Source organism: Pectinophora gossypiella, chromosome 6, assembly GCF_024362695.1.
Source record: "Pectinophora gossypiella chromosome 6, ilPecGoss1.1, whole genome shotgun sequence".
NCBI classification, from domain to species: Eukaryota; Metazoa; Arthropoda; class Insecta; order Lepidoptera; family Gelechiidae; genus Pectinophora; species Pectinophora gossypiella.
Genome location: NC_065409.1, coordinates 16,033,417 through 16,055,354, shown reverse-complemented (window position 1 = coordinate 16,055,354; position 21,938 = coordinate 16,033,417). Strand labels below are relative to the sequence as shown.

The following is a 21,938-nucleotide window of genomic DNA, read 5'->3' as shown; positions in this document are numbered from 1 at the left end:
GTTTATTTTGTAGCCCAAAGGGTTTCTTTACAGCCCACAATGAGCAATTCATCCAAAAAAGAAATATTGCTGTTAGACATTGTGCAATTAGGTACTTTTTAGACATATTGCTTCAATGTGCCATTTTTAGCCAACCTCTATAGTATTTAAAACAACAAGCTAAGGCCTGTTGTGAGTTGATATCAAGTGGAATTTTTGTCGCAAAATTCATGAAAATTTTAGTGTTTTTTTAAATTATTTTCGATTCCATACTTTTGCGACGGAAAATTCCACTTGATAACGACTCAGAATCATGGCCTAAATTATCCCTCAAAATTTTTCGTTACGTTGTCACTATAGGTATAGGTAATAAAATGCCATTCCTTATCTTAAGTAGCTCACAAAAGGTATTTAGCACCTACACTTTTGCTTGTAGAAATTTAACCTTTGACTACCATTTAAGGTTTTACTGTTTCGTCGAGAAACAATAACTTTCCACTATATATGGCTAGTGACCTATTATTATCGTTTTTTCGTGTTAATTGAATTCCTCAGTTTGCGAAAATAAATGAAAGTTGAAATTAACACTAGGCACGTATATTCTTCTATCGTGTGGGTTGTGAGGTGGAGTACCAACCTCTTCAACCCTGGTGTCAGAGTTACTATTGAGTCGCCAAAGGCCCCTGACATGGCTATGGCGTCTACATACTTACATCAGTAACCAACCAAAGGCTTAACGTGCCTTCCGAAGCACGGATCATCTTACTTTCGGACAATCAGGTGATCATAATTAAAACACATAACGGGTTCTCACCGCGTTCAAAGCAGGGATATAGAACCCGTTATTATGTGTTTTAATTATGATAATAACCGCGTAACCTTAAAACAATGTATGATCATGATCAGCCTGTAATGTCCTAATCAAACTATGGGATCACAAAGTGCAAAACATTTCGATGTAGGTAGCTTTTAATTTAACACTTTCTCTTGTAAGTAAATAACTGAACAAAAGATGTAAATGCTGTGTTTACATGCATAACCAACGGGTGCATTTAGCTGAATGAGAAAATTTCCAAAAATAAGTGTTAGCATACTGAAATAAGTGTTATAAAAACACGATTACTCAGTCGTCTGATTTGCCAAAGTGTGAATCAGTCTGTGTCGAAATGCTGACTGCTGACCGAACAGTGACTTCATTTGTTAAGACGTTAGCAAATTCCTTGAATAGAAGTGTCATCAATCTCAAGTTGAATTATTTCAGTCATTTAATTGTGTTAGCTTGAGTGACCTAAGTCAGTTTCTGGCCCCGTGGCACGCCGGCTTGCTCCTCACGCGAGAGTTGATTTAAGAACGCAGAAAATCATTTTTTTTTTTTTTTTGTAAAAAAGTAATAAATAAAGAAGTACAACATCCCTTTTAATTCTATGTCCCACATCTCTGGGCATACAGGCGTGAAAACATAACTTGCGGTTAAGTAAGTAACCGAAAATATTAGTCACATTTTCATTCATAAATATAAAATGTGTTTGTCATTGGATTTCCCCATGCATGCTTTGTGACATTAAAGGGGACTAACCACTTATTTATTACAACGGAGGGTGTGCAGGATTCGAACCCACAACTTTTAGGTCGAAAGTCAGTTTAAGTTTTCCTTCTAGGTTTTCTTTTGTCGATAATTACATACATCTACTCACTCCCTCCCTAATGGGGCGGGCAGAGCCACAAGTCATCAAAGACAACTTGCAGCCACTATTGATACGATGTCGTGGTGATAAGGGATCAGCCTATCGCCCATAACATTAGTCCATCATGTTAGAGGACACTGTCCCTGTGTCGGATTTTACGACATGCCCGGGAAGACAAGCAGCTGAACGTGTTCTATGTTTTTACTCCTAGAATAGCATAGAAGCAATTTGTCGATAATTATATTTCAATAAAGAGTTTATTTACAAAATTCGTGACAATAGTTACATAACATGTTATGTTATGTTCTTAACCCATGCCCTTTGAAGGTTAAAATTCTAGGAAAACAGCACAGTACAAATAATCAATACTCCAGAAATCGCACTCTGGATGAAACGACAGCATCAGAACAATGATTAATAGTATCTCGATCAAAATTTTATAGAGATAAAGTTCACTTTTAAAAACATGTTTTATGAGAGGCGAATCAGGTGTTTGCGCATGCGTGACTTCGTCTGCCATCGGTGTTTCCAGCTTTAGGGAGTTTACCCGTTGTAAGGGTAAAATTTGTCTTGATACAATATTTAAACTTACATCAGTACTAGAGTAACAGCCTCCGCGGGTGGGCTCACGATCTAAAGATCCAGGTTCGATTCCCGATGGGGACATTGTCGAAATCTGTCCTTTGTTTGGTAATTGCAGGCTTGAATCACCTGATTGTACTAGAGCAGCGTGATGGAGTATGCTCCATACCCGCTCCAGTTGATTAAGGGGAGGACGTATATAAGCTGTTTATGATTTATATATGTTATGTCAGTACCAGAGTAAAAGAACAAGTCGTCAAAAACAACGGTTCTATGATCAATACTTAGTAAAAGGAAGTTAAGTTACTTAATATAAGTAAGTAGGTATAACATAGTCTATACTCGTATACGAAAATAGAAATCGTACATTCGAAATTTGATTCGACTAATAAATCAGAAGACTTTATGCCTTTATGATAAATGATTTTGATCAACGCAAAACAAAACAATAACAAAGAACTTAATTCTAAATTCAAATTCTGATTCGTTTTTATTCGGAAATAATATGATTGCCGAAGGGTATTAAGAAAATAGCATTTAAATTTAATAAGACCTAAGATTTTTTAATAATTTTATTGATAAATTGTATATGTAGTATTAAGATTTAATAAATAAATTTCACTACTATTTAAATTTAAACAACTATTTTGATTTAGAAAAATTAAAGGGTAAAATGAAACTGTGAAGCAGTCACATTCTCCAGGCTACCTAGGTTTAGCTAGTGCTCTGGTTCCGGCAACACGTACGCATTGTTGATCGAATTCTCTCAGTTATCTACCTGGCTTATTACCATTACCAATTACTGTTACCAATTCCTTTGTTTGTTATGATCGAGAGTTCGACCTGCCAACATTCGTTCACTAACGACGGCACCTGCATCTACTGCTACATAGATTACGGTTTCTTCTGCGCGTTAAGATTTTGGGAATCCACTTGCCGCTCGCCTCCAGTTGAGGTCCCCACTGAGGTTTCTACTCCTGACGACGACGCCCCTGAAGAATCAGACGGTGACGGACCACCGACAATGGAAACAGTTTTAAAAGAAATACGAGAAATGCAGCACGAACTCTCAATCCTGCCAGACGTTGCTGCCGACATCAACACCATCAGACATGAAGTGGCTGAGCTACCAGAGTTATCTGACCCTGGAACCCACGACGTCGTCCTACACGAGATACGTCACCTGAAACGCCAGCTTGACCCAGTCAGCACTGTAAATCTTATATCCGACTTCAGAAACCTTCAGCACGAAATGGATAAGGAAGAAGAATGCGAGAAAGAACTGATTGCTAAGATAACTGAAGTGGAAAAAAAGCTTGTTAAGGTTGAAGAACTAAAAGTGGAACTCAAGAAGGCCACTGAAGAGATTTCAGTGCTCAAAACTGAGCAAATAGCGCGGAATGAGAAACTTAAGCAGTATATGAAAGACATACAGCAGCGCTACCAGCCTGCACCAGACCAGCAGTCAGTACCAGAGGACGAGAAAGAATCGCAAGCAGACAGTGACACTAAGTTGAACTTAGACAATCTTTATTTCTTTGAAAAGCCATCAGACTGGTGCAAGGATCTCGATAAACAATACGATAGATTGAACAACTTGGCCAAAGTTATCCGGGAATATGACGCGCTATGCATTAGTGGCCCTGGGATACCTAAAGAGTACATTAAAAAAACTACCAGACACGGCAACGAGCGTATATAAACCCGAGGAGCATTTGACATGTCACATTAAACCGTAAAAATGTCTGGGACTTCACAACTCTACTTCTTAAACAATTACAAATGTATCTATACTTATTAAAGGATGTTAGTATCTATAGATAAAAAAAAAAAAACAAAAAAAAAATTATCAATATAACAAGCATAAAATTATAAGTAAACTAATTCCCTAATAACAGAGGCTGCAACAGATCGCGAAGAGTGGAAATCTGTTATTCGAGCCCTATAGTCACGAGCATTAATATGTATACACTTTGGTATCATCATCACATTAACTTTTTTGACATATTGAACTGTAAGTCTCACTAAATGTCAAATATGTTAGTGCGACAGAGTCCTCAAGTGGGTATATTATATTGCTCATGACTGTACATCCCAACAGGAGATAAAAGGATTAGAAGAAGAAGAAGAATTCTCTAATAATGTATCCCTAATAAACATAACTAAGTATACTTATAACATTAATATTTTAATCTGAATGTGCTTTGAAATAAAAATATTAGATAAAATACACTATATTCAAATTATTTAAGGTCAAGTAATGTATATTCAATATTGATAATTAATTCTGTATCTTATGACAACATGTTAATTGAAAATAGTTCATGCCAATGTAGGCCAAGTTATACATTTTATCTAATTCATTAAATAAACATTATAATTAACTCGTATAACATGTCTATTATATAAAATTGTTTGTCTATTTCATTCAGATTGCTTCGTGGAGACATATATATTACTTACTTACAAAAATAAAAACGACCATCCGTAGTAATTATCATCCCTTGATGAAAAGGAAGTGCACTACAGGAACATTTGATAATTACCTATTTGGCCTTGAACAAAAAGTATTTTTTATAAGAAAAATATTTGATATTTTTAGACTCTTTTCCTAGCTACTTCTTGTAAGGTGGATTATATGTATTTTCTATTTATTCTATAACATCTACACTTAAAATTATTATGTTAGTATTATGATATACAAGTTGTACTATGTATGAGACCCTCCACACTAGCGTCTTTCGAGCGTCGTCGTCATGCTTACGCCAGGGCCGCGCACGCTCGGTGTTCGGCAGCCGGCCAGCGCAGGCGTCGCTTCGCTTCGGCGTCGACGTGGCGTACACGTCCCGCAGACGCTACCACGGCGACTACGCTCGAAAGACGCTAGTGTGGGCGGTCTCTATTAGAGACTCATTCCTGCAATCTAACTGTTTAAACTGTTTTGCAGGGCATTGCTGAATTGTGTATTTAGTATTAAGATTTAATAAATAAATAATAATTACTTATTATTTTCCGATAACCTAAAATTCCTATCAATAACAAACACACTTGTCATATAACTATTATACCTAAACAATACATGCATTATGTTTTAAATACGTATTCACTTTTTATTGTCGACGTATTGATTACATTTAAATATCAATTAGAATGTGACGGCACTTCCGGCCATGGCGTTGCTTCCGGCGCGTGACCTGCGCAAGCGCATACAAAACGTGCGCGCCATCTGGCGAACAGTTACCGAATGACTATTGTATCCAGGGCCTTTGTTTAATAGTGACCATTTCTTTTGCATACAAAGATATGCGGCTATTCTAAAGTCATAAACAACATGCCATTGCGCATGTGTTTGCCATATGTTTAGACAATTAGATACGCATAATTCATTGTGATACAAGAAATAAATATTTGGTCACAAAGATTGCTACATTCCGTAGAAATGGCAAAGAGAATCGTGTCACATGTTGTGAAATGATTAGATAATTAAGAAAAAATATATCTTGGAGATAGTGTGATTATGATTCACAGTCATTGTATAGCTATTAAGTAATTGGGTAGTTTCCTAGGTCAAAGATAAATTGTGAAATTCTGATTACTAAATACAAAGGCTGTAGAAGTACACAGGATTTTAGTGACAACATAACGAAAACTTTGAGGGATGATTCAGCCCATGATTCTGAGTTGATATCAAGTGGATTTTTCGATCGCAAAAGTATATAATTGAAAATAATTATAAAAAAAATCATGAAGTTTGTGACGGAAAATTTCACTTGATATTAACTCAGACTCATGGTCTGAATCGCCCCCCTTAGTATTCGTTACGATGTCACTAACAATGTATATAGTCGATATAATAATATATAAAGTCAATTCAAAGTTAAACGTAACAAAAAATCGTTTAATAATCCTTCAAGAATGACGCCTTTAAGCTACTACAAGGCGCCTATTATCAACTTTTTGCGCCAAAACAAAAACATCAAACGAACACACCACTCACACCAAACATGGAGACAGATGATGACGACCTGTTGACTGATGACAAATGGATGACGAACTAACGTTAAATCCGCCAATGAAACGATCGATTCATGTTTAATACATTTCGAAATCTGTCTGTGTTTTTATAGAGGTAAAAAGTACGCTTTTTAATGAAGGATTTTCCAGGCTACGTTCACCAAAAACGATATAGGTGTACAGCTTTTACGTAATAATTACTTATTTTCTCATTAAATCTACCTCGATACCGACCCCGCCGGCGTGGTCGACGATTTCCCCCAATCAGCGCTTATCGCTATCGACCCACTAGGGTCGATTAATTCTTTCAAATATTTTTCCTCTCAGATGACGCCCTGAGCCGAGGTTCGCGTCCAACTAGGCACCTTCAGGCCTGTTGCCTTAAATGTTGTATAGGGTGAGAGTCCTCAGCGCTCCACATTTGTCCAGCCAAGTAGTTAATGCCATCTGCGGCAAATCTACAATAAGTCACGCCAAAAAAAAAACATTAAATCGGTTTCATAATTAATCCAAAATACAATGTAATGGAGAATATTTGGCTTTTAAAAATAGAGGAGCTCGGTGGCGCAGCGGTAAACGCGCTCGGTCTGCGATTGTTGAAGTTAAGCAACTGTCGCAAAGGCCGGTCATAGGATGGATGACCACAAAAAAAAATGTTTTCATCTCGAGCTCCTCCGTGCTTCGGAAGGCACGTTAAGCCGTTGGTCCCGGTTGCATTAGCAGTCGTTAATAACCACCAATCCGCATTGGGCCCGCGTGGTGGTTTAAGGCCCGATCTCCCTATCCATCCATAGGGAAGGCCCGTGCCCCAGCAGTGGGGACGTTAATGGGCTGGTGATGATGATATATTTGGCTTATAATTATGTATAAAATTATTTTGCTACCTATACTAATTCTCTTTATTTTGATCAGAATAATAAAAAGGATTATCAATTACACCCAAAAACAAAGATAAAAGATGCATATGCCTGTTATCCATTCCATGAAACTAGAAGGTTAAACGAAGGAAAAACTGTACAGCGCCATCTATCTTGTTTTTGAGCAATGTATCCTGGAAAGTCCCTCATTCTATATCAATTTCAATGACGTCTGCTAGTTAAAGTTCCTTTTTTATTAACGTGGCTTATTTTTTGCCGCAAATAGCATTAATTACTTGGCCCAGCAAATGTGGAGCGCTAAGGACTCTTACCCGATACAATATTTAAGGCAACAGGCCTGAGGGTGCCTAGGCTACGCGAACCTTGGGCTTGTTGTAGAAGTTGATGAAGGAGTACCTACGTCCTTATCACTGTCTAGATAGACAACAAACAAAAATGTAGTAATCATTATGATTAATCCTGGGTTGTGATGGGTTATTGTAATTGTGAGCTAGGGATCTCCCTAGCTCCTAAAAAGTTATTTTAAAACAACCCGGGTTATTTTTCACAGGGCCCGCTTTTTTTTTTGTATCGGGCGCCGATTTAAAATCCTTTTACTACTCACAATTACAATAACCCACCACAACCCAGGATTAATCATAATGATTACTACATTTTAATTCCACTCAAGTAAACCCACGTGTCTAGTGATTATTATTATGAGATCGACGCTCACCTGCGCTAGCGCACCTCACCTTGAATCATCGCATTATGTCACCGCCAACCTCTACACCTTGTCTTACAACTATTTAAGTACACTACGTTTCCTTGTCTTAAGGTAGAATGATTCATTTTAACTTATTTATAAAATAATATGATAGGAAGCGGACATGTTGGAAAACAAGATGGCTGCCTAACGCCTGCAAAAGTGCATAGTGTGCACTGTTTATTATTGATGAATTGTATGAAACGTAAAGTAAATGACACTATAGCGGTTAATACATTATGTAACCCTATGCAGCGGGATAGATGCTTCAAGGTCATATCGAGATTGGGATAGCTTCTTCTTCTATCGCGTGGGTTGTGAGGTGGATTACCAACCTCAACAACCAACGAATTTGACGTTGATGCCGATTCGGACAATCACTTACTTAATTTGACAGGAGTAAAACTAACTCTATCTATTTCTTGCACTTATTGTTTAAGAGCTGATCTGAGCTTTGGGGGTAATGTTACAGCCAATCTAAACATACCAGGGCTTAGACCGAGAGGACGACCAAAAACAAGATGGGCGGATGTGGTCAAAAAGGACCTGTGCATGTGCAATGTCTCCGAGAACGACACATCTGATAGAGCGAGGTGGAAGAGAAGTACGAAGAAGGCAGACCCCACCATCAGATGGGAATAATAAAGACTAAGGAGAGAGAGAGATTAAAACACATAATAACGGGTTCTTACCGCGTTTAAAATAGGGATATGAGACTCCCGATATTTCGACACTGTTGCAGGTGCCACAGACGCGGTAAGAACCCGTTATTATGTGTTTTAATTATGATAATAACCGCGTAAACTTAAAACAATGAGAGAGAGATTCTTTAAGAGCTGAAAACTAGAATTAGGTTAAGTTCGTTTTCGCGAGAATAAGCGAAATTGTATTTGAAACTTGACCAGTTACAAGATAATCTCGCAAACTTCACAAAATACATCGCCAAAAATATTCTACAATTAAGTTAATGAGTCGTGTTTTACAACATTTTTGTTGTTAACAGTTAATTTATTAGGTAACCGAAAGATTAAACTTATTAAGGCTTACGTGACATTACAAATCAAGTCTTGAAACCAATAAACTTCAAACCGAACTGGTGCAAAGTGAAAGTTACATTAACGAGAGCACTCTTGCAAAATTGGGATCGAACCTGGGAATTCAGTAACGCGTATTGATAACACACATTATTTTTTAGAGAGTTGCCTTGCTAGTGACATTTAAAAAACGCTTTAAGAAATCATGTGATTGATTTTGAGAATGGTTTTCGCAATAATCGCAAGGAGTGGGCCTATAGAATCCAATTTTCTTAAATCGCCTCTGATTGCCTACCTACTTTTTTAAATTAAGCTTTACACTAAGTTATGTTTCCGCTGCTTAATGCCAAAGTTGTGTCTTGGTACTTACTGTATCGGTTAAAAATTTCGCAAAACCTTTTCTTTGTAAATAAGAAATATTAATTTAACTTTTTTTAATTTTTTTTTTTTTATTATTTTATTTTTTTTATATATATTTTTTTTACTGTGTTAATTTGTTTTGTATGTTGTGTGCAATAAAGTATATTTGATTTGATTTGATTTGAAATATTGTAAATCAGACATTATACTGTCGATCCATAACTATATTATATAGCCTATTACGTCCCACTGCTGGGCAAAGGCCTCCCCTCAATCAACCGTAAAAGCATAGTTCACCACACTACTCCACTGCGGGTAGGTTGTGGATTAACGTCCATAAGATAAGATAAAAGTACACCAGTTTACCAACCCTTAAATTAATAATACCTAAAACCATAGTACCAAAACTTATAGTACCATTTGTGACGCAAGTTAAATAATCTTTTCGTAACTATAATAACTTATCCATCCAAGTCTCTTGGAGAATAATTACACAGGCGCACGCGCATACTTTATGCGATCACAATGACAGGGAACACTTGATTAAATATTTATTATCTGTGTCGGTACCGAGCCGAAATGTTAATTGCTGTTAAACGGACAACACATTAAAACACCATCAATCCAGCTCCACAGGTGAATTAAGTTCTTTTAAGTGCTTTTAATATTATAATAATTGAACGATTTCCAAAGAAAATTCCAGTTTTTACCGCCACAAAATACAAGGTGGATCGCAATTTTGTGGGACGATTTAAAACAACAAATTGCTTTTAAATTCGCCGAAAATTAAATTGTAAGTGCTACTTTTTCTGAGGAAATTATGGGAGGTAATATTATGATGTATTTTTATGGCATAGGACACGTCGCGGTACCAACCAATCGCCGAGTAAGAAATTAAAAATCCCAACAATAAAATATAATTCTTGTACCTCATCATCACTAAAAGAGCCAGTCGGTGTAGCATTCTCTATGCAATACAAAAACAATACAAAAACTCTTTCTTGCTCACTCTCTCTTTGCTTTTTGTTGCTATGATACTTTTTTAGGATAGGCAATGGTTTCGCTCCTTCCGCCCCGCAGCAGTCTGACGCGAGTGGAATGGCGCCCAGAGTAGTCTATTTTAAAGCCGTACCAAGACTCCTGTCCTCCGATTCTGAATAGTTCTGACAGTTACTGCTGCTCTCTGTCAGGTTCCAGGTTACAGTCCCTGTGACTTGCCCCTTCCGTCCTGCATTGCCGTACCGATGGCTCCTATCTCCGCATACGTATCCGTTGAGGTCTTGTACTTACTAAAATTGTACACATTGACATAATAAGAGTAGGTATAGAATCCCATATATTTTCTGTTTACCCACGATAGGATATTGAAATGAACCCAAAAAACTTAAGTACAAGTAAATAAGTCTATAAAAACCAAGAAGCTATCCTTACCGCTACCTTGTACAGTATGACATTTCTCGAAGCTTAATCTGCGCTTGCGCATAGTGGGTCAAGGCGGGGACCATCAATCGATGACTTATATTGTTTTTGAGGAAAATAACTCGAAGGATTCTTTTGAAAAATATTACTCTGAACTTAACATTGACCTGGATTTTGGACACGTCATATTTTGCATCTGTGACTTTATGATGACGTCATGAAAACCTGGAATTTTACCCAATTACTATTTTTGTAAGGCAAAGGTTAACTGGAACAAGTAAATGGTAGAGTTGGAAGAGGAAAACCTAGGTATACTTTAGTGCTGTAGCCATGTGTACGCTCCCTTATTTTTATAATCTGTGATTATGACCCAACAGACGTCATATCAACTTAAAATGATATCTCAATCGGCATCTGTGTTCCAGTGGTTAAGCGTTGGGTTCGCGATCCGGAGGTCCTGGGTTCTAATCTTGATGGAGACATAATCACAAAAAAATCACTTTATAATCCCTAGTTCGGTTAGGACATAACAGACTGATCACCTGATTCTCCAAAAAGATGATCCGTGCTTTTGAAGGCACGTTAAGCCATTGGTCCCGGTTACTAATTACTGATGTAAGTATCTAGTCGTTACATGAGCCATGTCAGGGTCTTTTGGCGGCTTAATAGTAACCCTGACACAAGGATGATGAGGTTGGTAATCCACCTTTCAACCTAGATGATAGATGAAGAAGAAGAATGTCATCATACCACTCCCAACCCCAATCTACAGGGTGTTTATAACTTGTCATCAGACAATTGTGACTATTATTCGCCATGTTTGTCATACACAATTCCAAAGCTATAAACTTCGGTTGTAGATCTTCAATTCGAGTAATTCACAGCACGCTTATGCGCATTCTCCATGGCCTCATTCCGATATGGCGTTAGCAGTCGTACGACTCTATTGTGGGCTGGTTTTAACATAGCAAATACTTGCTATGAATGGCAAATGTTTCGTATTGTTTTTGTTTGGTATTTTCTGGCTGTCTGTCTGTTACCTTTTCACGTTAAAAACGCTGAAGCGATTTAGATTACATTTGCCATAGAAATAGTTTAATATCTAGGAAAGGACATAGGATAGCTTTTATCCCGGAAATCACACCCTAAGGGGATGAAAAGATGGAAAGAAACATGTCGAAGTCCACGCGGAGAAAGTGAAAAACATAACACTATTATTACAAAATAAACTAAAGATAAAATAAGTTTAAAATAACAATCCGCGCTGCGTAAGAAGTCGACGGATTTTAATGGAACTAATTGACAAGTCATAATAATTCTATGCAGAACATGCGACAGTAGCGCCGTGGCCGCGGGACTTCTTCGGTGACACGGACTATATTTTAAACCCAGTTTTTTTTTTAATTAAACAAAACTTGGTTTACTGTAAATTTAAAAAAAAGATGCCCGCACTTTACACAGTAATTTAGAAAATCACTATTAACATTTCATTTTTTTTTAAGCACGTATCGACCCGTTAAACGTAGTTTACTATTAACACTGTAAGTAAGTAAGTGTCTATTTCTGTGAAAATGTTATTATCCACATAAATACTTCAATCTGTAAGCTTTAGCCTTTAAATCTTTGAGCAATGCATAACGATATTGCGAGTTTAATACTCAACTTAGCCATTAAAGATAAATTATTGCTACTGGATCATAATATATGAAACAGTGACCGCGGTAAACCTTTATGGAGTAGGATTGAATGTCAGGGCGTGCCTTCTGCCGTAAAAACATTTGAAACCTGTCTTTTAAATTAAACTTTGAAATAGATCTGTAATTAAATATGAAATAATACACCTAATCGACATTTTATTATAAGTACTAAAACCAGTAGCTGCATAACACATAATTATAACATAAATATAGAATAGAATAGAATAGAAAAAGTTTATTATAAAAGGACGCCACACACAAAAAAAGACAACAACATCACATACATCCCACTTCTGAACACAGACCTCCCTTAAAAAGCAGGAGGGGGTTTGGAGCGTACTCCGCCACGCTGCTCCAGTGAGGGTTGGCGTAAGTTTGGGCTAGTAGCTCAGGACTAACGGCCAACCCCCCCTTGCCTGCCTGCCTGGAGATAAAACATGTGATGATGATGATAATCTCTCTCCGACCGATTTCGGCCATGGCGACCACTTTGACTCCTAATAATACATGTACAGTCATTCATGAGCAATATCATGTACCCACTATAGAACCCTGTCGCACTATCATATTTGACATTTAGTGAGACTTACAATTCAATTTGTCAAAAAGATGAATGTGACATGGTACCAAAGTGTATACATATTAATGCTCGTGACCGTAGTACCTAAATAAATAGGAACAAAAATTGACACTCAAGCAAAGACTCCGTAGAAGTTTCAAAATAATCTTCACTTAAACGGTATTAGGTATCTACAAGGAACAACTTAGATAGACTTTCAATTTTCCGTGTGTTAGGTCAACTTGTACGTACATAGGCGACTTGTGAACAACGAAAACATTGCCTTAAACAGCAAAATGTCACATTAAGAATACTCTAAAGACATTTTCTGTGAATTGCCCGTAGACTTTCACCTTCGACTAGTCGTGTTTATTTGTACGCGGATCTGTGTCGAGGGCACACTCTATTTCGTCGTACAAACATTACTCTATGTGCCGTCTCTGTTAGAGATACTCTGTACTCTTGTACTAGCTACATGTTCTCGTGTTTATGAGACCGAACGGTTAAAATGTGGGACAATGTTGCCACCTCTTTAGTATAATTAACTGCGCATGCGTGTTTTATAAATGTGCTTATAGTGTAGACAATAATGTTCTACTTTGTAGCTTAGGGCTTTGGTTTATATTGGGTAGAATTTCATTATAATTTCTTAATGATGTTGTCTGGGTACCTACTGGATAAAAGTAAGTACTGCGTGACAAGAAAGGGTCAGGAAGGGTGACTACCAATTCTGACAGTCTTCATTAGGTATCATCATCAGCCCATTAACGTCCCCACTGCTGGGGCATGGGCCTTCCCTATGGATGGATAGGGAGATCGGGCCTTAAACCATCACGCGGGCCCAGTGCGGATTGATAGTTATTAACGACTGCTAATGCAGCCGGGACCAACGGCTTAACGTGCCTTCCGAAGCACGGAGGAGCTCGAGATGAAAACTTTTTTTTTTGTGGTCACCCATCCTATGACCGGCCTCTGCGAAAGTTGCTTTACTTCAACAATTGCAGACCGAGCGCGTTAACCACTGCGCCACCGAGCTCCTCAATTAGGTATATCATATTATAATCTCATTATGAGATATTGAAGACAGAAGAGGCAAGATGATTGGACACTTGATAAGACACGTCGAATTTATTAAAAACATCATAGAACGGAAGCTACAACGAAAGAGAGGAAGGGGAAGACCAAGAAGAGCTTACATGGAACAGATTCCAGAGAAGGTGAACGTCGTGTCTTATAAGGAAGTGAAAGAATTGGCCTTTGATAGACTAGAGTGGACATGCTACACCGACAAGAGCGTGGCTCTTTAATTAGTGATGACGATGATAATATTGAAAAATGTTTTAGGTTAATCTTAAGCACGTTTACGTGAGGAGATGATGAAAAGAAAAAAACATTCACCTACTATAATATGGACTTGACAAATAAGTTATTTTTTACACAGGAAACATTTTCTTTTACCGCCAGCCATATTTATCTTGTCAAGCCATTTAACAAGCACTTTCGAAAAACCAACTCGAATGCCAAAAGCTTCAATTAAAAACGTCCGTTAGTAATAATTAATTGGGCAGCTAATTGAGTGTGACTTTGAACTTGGCATGACAAAAAGTTTGTTAATTTCTCGCCATACTGTCAGTGGACATTACGTGTCTCGTTGGTGAATTCAGAATTGCATATGGATATGATTCATAGCTAAAATCCAAAAGAATTGATACATTTTAGCGTTGCCCAACAAAGTAGTAAATAGGTAGTGTGTGAAGAATGGAGGAGCTCGGTGGCGCAGCGGTAAACGCGCTCGGTCTGCGAAGTTAAGTAACATTCGCAAAGGCCGATCATAGGATGGATGACCACAAAAAAAAAGAAAAAAATCATTTCGAGCTCCTCCGTGCTTCGGAAGGCACGTGAAGCCGTTGGTCCCGGCTGCATTAGCAGTCGTTAATAACCATCAATCCGCACTGGGCCCGCGTGATGGTTTAAGGCCCGATCTCCCTATCCATCCATAGGGAAGGCCCGTGCCCCAACAGTGAGGCACCTCTCAGCACAGAGCCCTAGTCCTACTGTTTCATGTTTTCCTTTCTTTTTTTATAAATCCAGTTATTAAGATATCATACATCTGATACCTTATAATATATTCTAACGTAACTTACAATTTGTAAACGTATTAGACTAAACCCACTTCTGTTGGAATAAATTCAAATATAATAAAAATTAGAGCGTTAGGCTCACGATCTGGGGTCCGGGTTCGATTCCCGATGGGGACATTGTCGAAATCACTTTGTGAGACTGTCCTTTGTTTGGGAAGGACTTTATAGGCTTGAATCACCTGATAGGCTGAAAAAAAGTTAATTCCGTGCATCGGAGGGCACGTTAAGCCGTTGGTCCCTAGTTGGTATTCGCCGTAAAAATACCTCCACCAACCCGCAGTGGAGCAGCGTGGTGGATTATGCTCCATACCCCCTCCGGTTGGTTAAGGGCGGCCTGTGCCCAGCAGTGGGACGTTTATAAGCTAATTATGTACTTATGTATGTATGCTTCAATCCTGACACAATTCTCTTGCTCCCTCCACACATTCTATAAATAATCATCAGCATTGTATTATCTTCTTGGTAGTTTAAAAAGTAATGTATCAGTCGAACCCTGGACATTCCTCGAATTAAGACAAAGAGTCGTTGTATGTTTTAAAGCTAAACCAATGTCTGTGTTTACTTGCTTTACACACTCAATACATACATACATACATACATAAACTCACGCCCGTAATCCCTAATGGGGTGGGCAGAGCCACAAGTAATCAAAGACAACTTGCAGCCACTGTTGATACGAAGTCCAAAGATGGATATGATGAACCTTATGGTGATAAGGGATCAGCCTATCGCCCATAACATTAGTCCATCATGTTAGAGAACACAACGCACGCACGCACGTATGCACGTTCAGCTGCTTCTCTTCCCGGGCATGTCGTAAAAACCGACAGAGGGACACACTCAATAACTCGTCTTAAAAAACGCAGTGCATAAAAAACGAGCAGTTTTCCTTATTTGAGTAATTATTTATACGATGACTTCTGCGTCTGCGCGGCTCATGCAAGATATTATTATAACACTGTGTATAATAATCCCCGGTATATAACAATACCACTGTGTATAATTATACCGCCTCATGAGATAGAACTCAATGCCACCTACGTTAGCTCTGCGCAACACTTCGGTATTCCGTACGCGATCAGACCATCGAATCCCTAGAATCCTCCGCAGACATTTGAGGTGGAAGATTGGCTATATAAGCCACATGCGAGCACATGAACGTCGGAGTTGAAGCAGTCGCCGTAGCCGAAATCGGCTGGATCGCATCATCATCATCATCAATTATACCAATGAGTTATTAACTTATCTGGCTCGATCATCATAGACCGACCTAATATGGCTCACCACCTATCACGTTGGTCTAACAGAAAGCACGGTGAGGTGTGGGTACTTAGTTCATATTGCGATGGATGTATCTCTGCCTACTCTGGGATATAGTCATGAAAACTGCACTTCATCATCAGCCGTACGACGCCTACTGCTGGGCATAGGCCTCCCCCAAGGATCTCCACGACGATCGGTCCTGCGCTGCCCGCATCCAGAAGTGCACTTAAGATAAATTAATAACTGATTGGCGCAAGTTCGGTACTGGGATTCGAACCGGTGCTATCCGTTTGAGAAGCAAGCCGGTGTACCACTGGTCTACATAAACAGCCTATATACGTCCCACTGCTGGGCACAGGCCTCTCCTCAATCAACCGGAGGGGGTATGGAGCATACTCCACCACGCTGCTCCAATGCGGGTTGGTGGAGGTGTTTTTACGGCTAATAGCCGGGACCAACGGCTTAACGTGCCCTCCGAAGCACGGAATCATCTTACTTTTTCGGACAATCAGGTGATTCAAGCTTGAAAAGTCCTTACCAAACAAAGGACAGTCTCACAAAGTGATTTCGACAATGTCCCCATCGGGAATCGAACCCGGACCTCCAGATCGTGAGGCTGGTCCACGGGAACTTAATTAAATACAAATGCACTAGAATATCTTAATTTTGTTCTGGCGGCAAGTTGGCGCTGATAACGCAGTCGTAAGGTTATCTGGTGCTGGTCCGTTTCAGAGGTAAGAGTAGGTACAGTCACGAGCATTAATATGTATACACTTTGGTACCATGTCACATTACGTTTTTGACAAATTGAACTGTAAGTAAGTCTCATTAAATGTCAAATATGTTAGCGCGACAGAGTCCTAAAGTGGGTACATTATATTGCTCATAACTGTACCTATCTAACAGTCGTAATAACATTATTGAAACAACGTTTTAGCAATACAAAACAGCCGATACAATATTTAACACAACAAACTTTCCACCAAACTTACAGAAATCAAAATCATTTATTCGTAATTATCATAGATAAACTTGTTGAAGGTCAATTTAACATTTTTGAATCTACGTCATTTCGCAATGTTATGGCTCAGGAGAAGAAATAATAAGAAACTGCAACAGCGACACATCTTTTAAATCAATGTAGGTATACATTACATGTTACCCAGTTCACGCAGCAAAAGCAATATTGCTATTTGACATTTGCGCATACGAAAGTAAGTGCGCAATACAAACAAATGTCAAAGAGCAATATTGCTTTTTTAGATGAATTACTTCGTTGTGGCCTTTTTAACCACCCAGAACTCGTCATTTGCAAGGTGAGACAGGTATATATTTTCGCACGCGAGTTGAAGACGAGCTATTCAAAAAGAAGGCCCCAGGGCAAGAAATAAGCTGAATCTTCTTATTCGACAACAAGTATACATCTTCCATCAACAAATCAATAAAAACACCATCTGCCCAGCCGCAGTCATTACTTATCTTCACCATTAGGATAAAGAGCACTTGTTATGCCAGACCCTAATGACATCAAGTCATTATAAAAAAAAAAAACATTTTTTTTCCTTCCCTCGCGTCGCCTTTTGTAAGTAAAACTTCATAAATCAACTAAAAATCGAGGATAGCACCCCATGCAACAGAAATAGCCGTAAAAAAACGACACTAAATTAAGGAAAAAAAAGTAAAAAGGGCGCGCGGTCTGCGCGAGCGCATGTGTGACGCATGTGACGTTTCCGGTTCGAAATTCGAATTTTGCGGCGTTATTGTTTAAGGGGTGTGCGGGATAATACCTTGTTGTGGGAAACATCGCAGATAGGACTTCGTTTATATTAAAACAGTAATTTTTGAGTCATAAATAATCACCCCTCATAATATATTGAAGCACGCCAGCCTGTGGTGGATTACTTATTTAATAATAAGCAGAACGGGGCTCTAACATGCCACATTCATCAAAAAAAGCAATATTACAATTTAATAGTATTTAAGTACGCAATGGTGCTAATTCCTGCAAATACCATCTAATTTTATTTTAAGTTATATCTGTCATTTTCTTATCCGCCGAAAAGGAAAGGGACGGGTAATTGACAAGCATAAAATTTATGGAACACACGTCAATTTTAAGCACAAATCTAAACCAACCGTCTAAAAATTTTACATCAGTCAAAAACCCGACACATTCATTTACTCATTCTTCCTAAAATTAAGAGCTGTGAATCATCCGTCCCTTTCCTTTTCGACGGATATGAAAATGACGGATATAACTTAAAATAAAAGTAGGCGGTGTTTGCAGGAATCGGGGCCACTGTCAAATAACAAATGTCAACTAGCACTAATATTTTTCTTTGTTTTGTCTATGTGATAAGAATGGTTTTGTTCTTGTTTCGTCGGCGGAGGTCCGTGTTGCTCTATGGGTTTTGTCGAAGTCTAAGGCGATTCTCACACTGCCCCGCATGATGCAGCGTACACGCGCGTTCATGCGGATGCATTTGCTGTGTGTTAGACCGTGCGTGTTTTCTATACAAACGGAGATACTTACAAGCAACGGAAGAACACGCATCCACGCGCTACGCTGCATCATGCGGGGCAGTGTGAGAATCGCCTTAATTACCAGAGACAAACCAAATAAAATCGTCAGTTTTTTTAAGTATATTTTATGAATAGACTAGATGACGTTCAGGTATCAGGATATTTGGCCTGGAGCCAATCCTACCGACATCCGATCGGGCTATTTAGCAGCGCTTTGTATTATCGACATTAATTTTTTTTTTCACTCTACAGTGATGCAAGTTATTTTCTACTACTTTTTCGACGTAACTTATTTAAAGATTTGTTGCACTTGGCATTAACTACTTGACCGGACAAATGGGGAGCCCTGAGGGCTCTCATCCGGTAGAAAATTTAAGATAACAGGCCTGAGGGTGCCCAGTTGGGCGCGAACCTCGACTCAGGGCGTCGCTTGAAAGGATTACCTATATTTTAAAAGAATTATAAAGTACTTACCTACTTTCATACAAAATGTATGCTTTCAATTCAATAAGACTTGTACACCTGTACTAATGATTATTTACTGCAAACTAATAATATAACTGCCTCTATCAACTTGTAGTAACCACTGGAAATTACAGCTATTAACGTAATTGTCATATTAGTAAACATCGTTTTGTTCGTCAATAAATAAGCTTGTTGAATTATAAGACAGTTATTTGTTTAACAAAATTTTAAGGTAGGAAACTAGGTACTTAAATTAATTTTTAATTTTATAAAAATGTGAAAAAGCCGATTTTGATGAAATTGTTAGAAATGGATTAGACCTTGGGAGAGGACATAGAATAGGTTTTTTAACTACTGCCGACCCCGTAAGTGTCAATACCTCGTAAACAAAAAAAGGTAAATAGATTGTTTGTTTTGTGCGAGCAGGCGCCGCTACTTCAAAAGCGCACCCCTGATACCGGGCAGCAGCAGTATCAGTACTGGTTGGAGGCCGAGGAAATGGATTCTGGTAGGGCTCTAGCTAGAACATCACCGATTGAGAAATTGGTCGGTGTACTGCAGAACGGACGGCGATTGGGGCAACCACCGTTCTACACGCACTATCTGTGGAGTAAAGAAGGCGGTTTGAAAGACAGAGAGATAGTTTGAAATTGTGCAAAGGTAATGTTGGAGATTTGCTATTAGTGAAAAAAAACTCGCATTGTCGAAGTGTAACAACTTATTTACAGCTCTAACAGAATGCTCGGTGAGGTGGGTACTTAGTTCATCTTGCGATGGTTGTACCTCTGACTACCCTATTGGGATATACTCATGAGCTTATGTTATAACAAAATATTTGTGTGCTATAAAGGATAAGAATATAATAGAACAACATAATACAAAAATGAATTAAACAGAAGTCAAACAAACAATTCTCCACAAGAAAAACCCTCAAAAATACAGAGGTCAAATGTCAAGAACGCAAGGCAGCGCCGCGTCAGTCAGCAGACATTTATGTGGAGATAGCTCAATACAAGACCGGTGTAGATTATCTCCCACTGGTATAAGTTCAGAGTTCAACTTACCACCCAAAACGATAATATAATATTATTCACTCGAGTAGGTAACAGTTCTAACATTTATTTTCATCACGACTTTAAGAGCCACGCTCTTGTCGGTGTAGCGTTCTCCGTGCTTTTTAAGGGAAAAATAGGGCAGTAGTTTACCTCTTGCCAAAAAATACTCTAAATCTTGTTAAAATTTATTTTAAGTACTTCTATGTAAACGAAATTTTGATGAACTAAGTTAGCTCTATATAAACTTCGTCGAAACTGCGATTTAGTCAAAGTTTTCTACTTTTTTTACACCTCACTGAGCGCCGAGCTTTGTTAGACCAACGTGACAGCTGCTGAGCAGTATTGCCGTCTATAATGAGTGAGCCAACTATGTCAGTGAAAACTTAAGATAAATTAATAACTCATCGATACAAGTCCGGTACGGTCACGAGCATTAATATGTATACACTTTGGTACCATATCACATTAACTTTTTTGACAAATTGAACTGTAAGTCTCACTAAATGTCAAATATGTTAGTGCGACAGAGTCCTAAAGTGGGTACATTATATTGCTCGTAACTGCACCGGGGTTTGAACCGGCGCTCCCCGTCGGAGAAGCGAGCCGGTAAACCACAGGACCACAGTGACCTAACTAATATAGCCGCCTATTTTATGCATAGCAACTAATTTACTTCTCACATCTATTCGTTGATGTAAAACAAACCCAAAACCACATAAGCAAAATTGCGTTAAAATCGCACAAGCGATATTGAACTCTTAGACGATGATGTCATAACTTGATAAAATAGCTACCGAGTCAGCCGTTTGTGTACAGAGGTGTTATTCATAAAACATCAGCAAACCTTGCCGATCAATTTATATGAGAATATACGTCAAATTCTTGTTTAACCAGATTAGTCATTCCGAATTCTTATTAAGTCATAATATTAGTATTTTAAAAAAGGAATAACGTAACTTTAATATATTTAATATTTTGTTAATGTTAATCAAAGAAATCCAAACATGGATGCAACACCAGACTAGACAAGGATGTAAAAAACTTTTCGTTGACAGGTAGTTATGCCTGTAAGGGTGAGTTATGAAAAATTGGCGCGAAAAAGGGAAAACTTGTCCCTTCTACATCCGCTTAAGTCTTCCTACGCTAAAAATAAATAGGTAATTAATTCTTATTTACTAAATACTTACATTTTTCGATCGCTATCGATGTGTGACTGCACAGTGAATCCAAACATGGACTGCGGGTTACCCTTGTAAACTACTCTCGAAGGGATGTCCACATTAAATGCCAGGGAACCGGCGCAGGCGCACAAAAACACACTCAAAAACAACGCCATTGTCAAAAGTCACTTGACACTGCACAAATTAATTCAAAACACTATTAATTTAAATTACATAATTCGTCCGCATGTTTCGTTCGATTGCGAGTTCGGGGTGGTTCGTCGTACAAGCGGAGCAAAGACGTGCACTCGGCGCGGCGGCTGGCGCTAGACTGAATAGCGCTGGCTGTTTAGCGCAAGGCCACCACCATGAGGTAAGC

The 21,938-nt window shown here is 38.5% G+C and overlaps 1 protein-coding gene across 2 annotated transcripts in view; it reads right to left on the bottom strand.

Annotated features, from left to right (window-relative positions):
• LOC126367742 (integrin alpha pat-2) overlaps positions 1-21,874 on the bottom strand; it is a 165,452-nt gene extending 143,578 nt beyond the window's left edge. For both annotated transcript variants that reach the window (XM_050011445.1, XM_050011446.1), the window contains exon 1: positions 21,587-21,874. In XM_050011445.1, coding sequence (XP_049867402.1) covers positions 21,587-21,735 — 149 coding nt within the window. In that variant the 5' untranslated portion in view covers positions 21,736-21,874. The remainder of the gene's footprint in view (positions 1-21,586) is intronic.
• Positions 21,875-21,938: the final 64 nt, after the last annotated feature.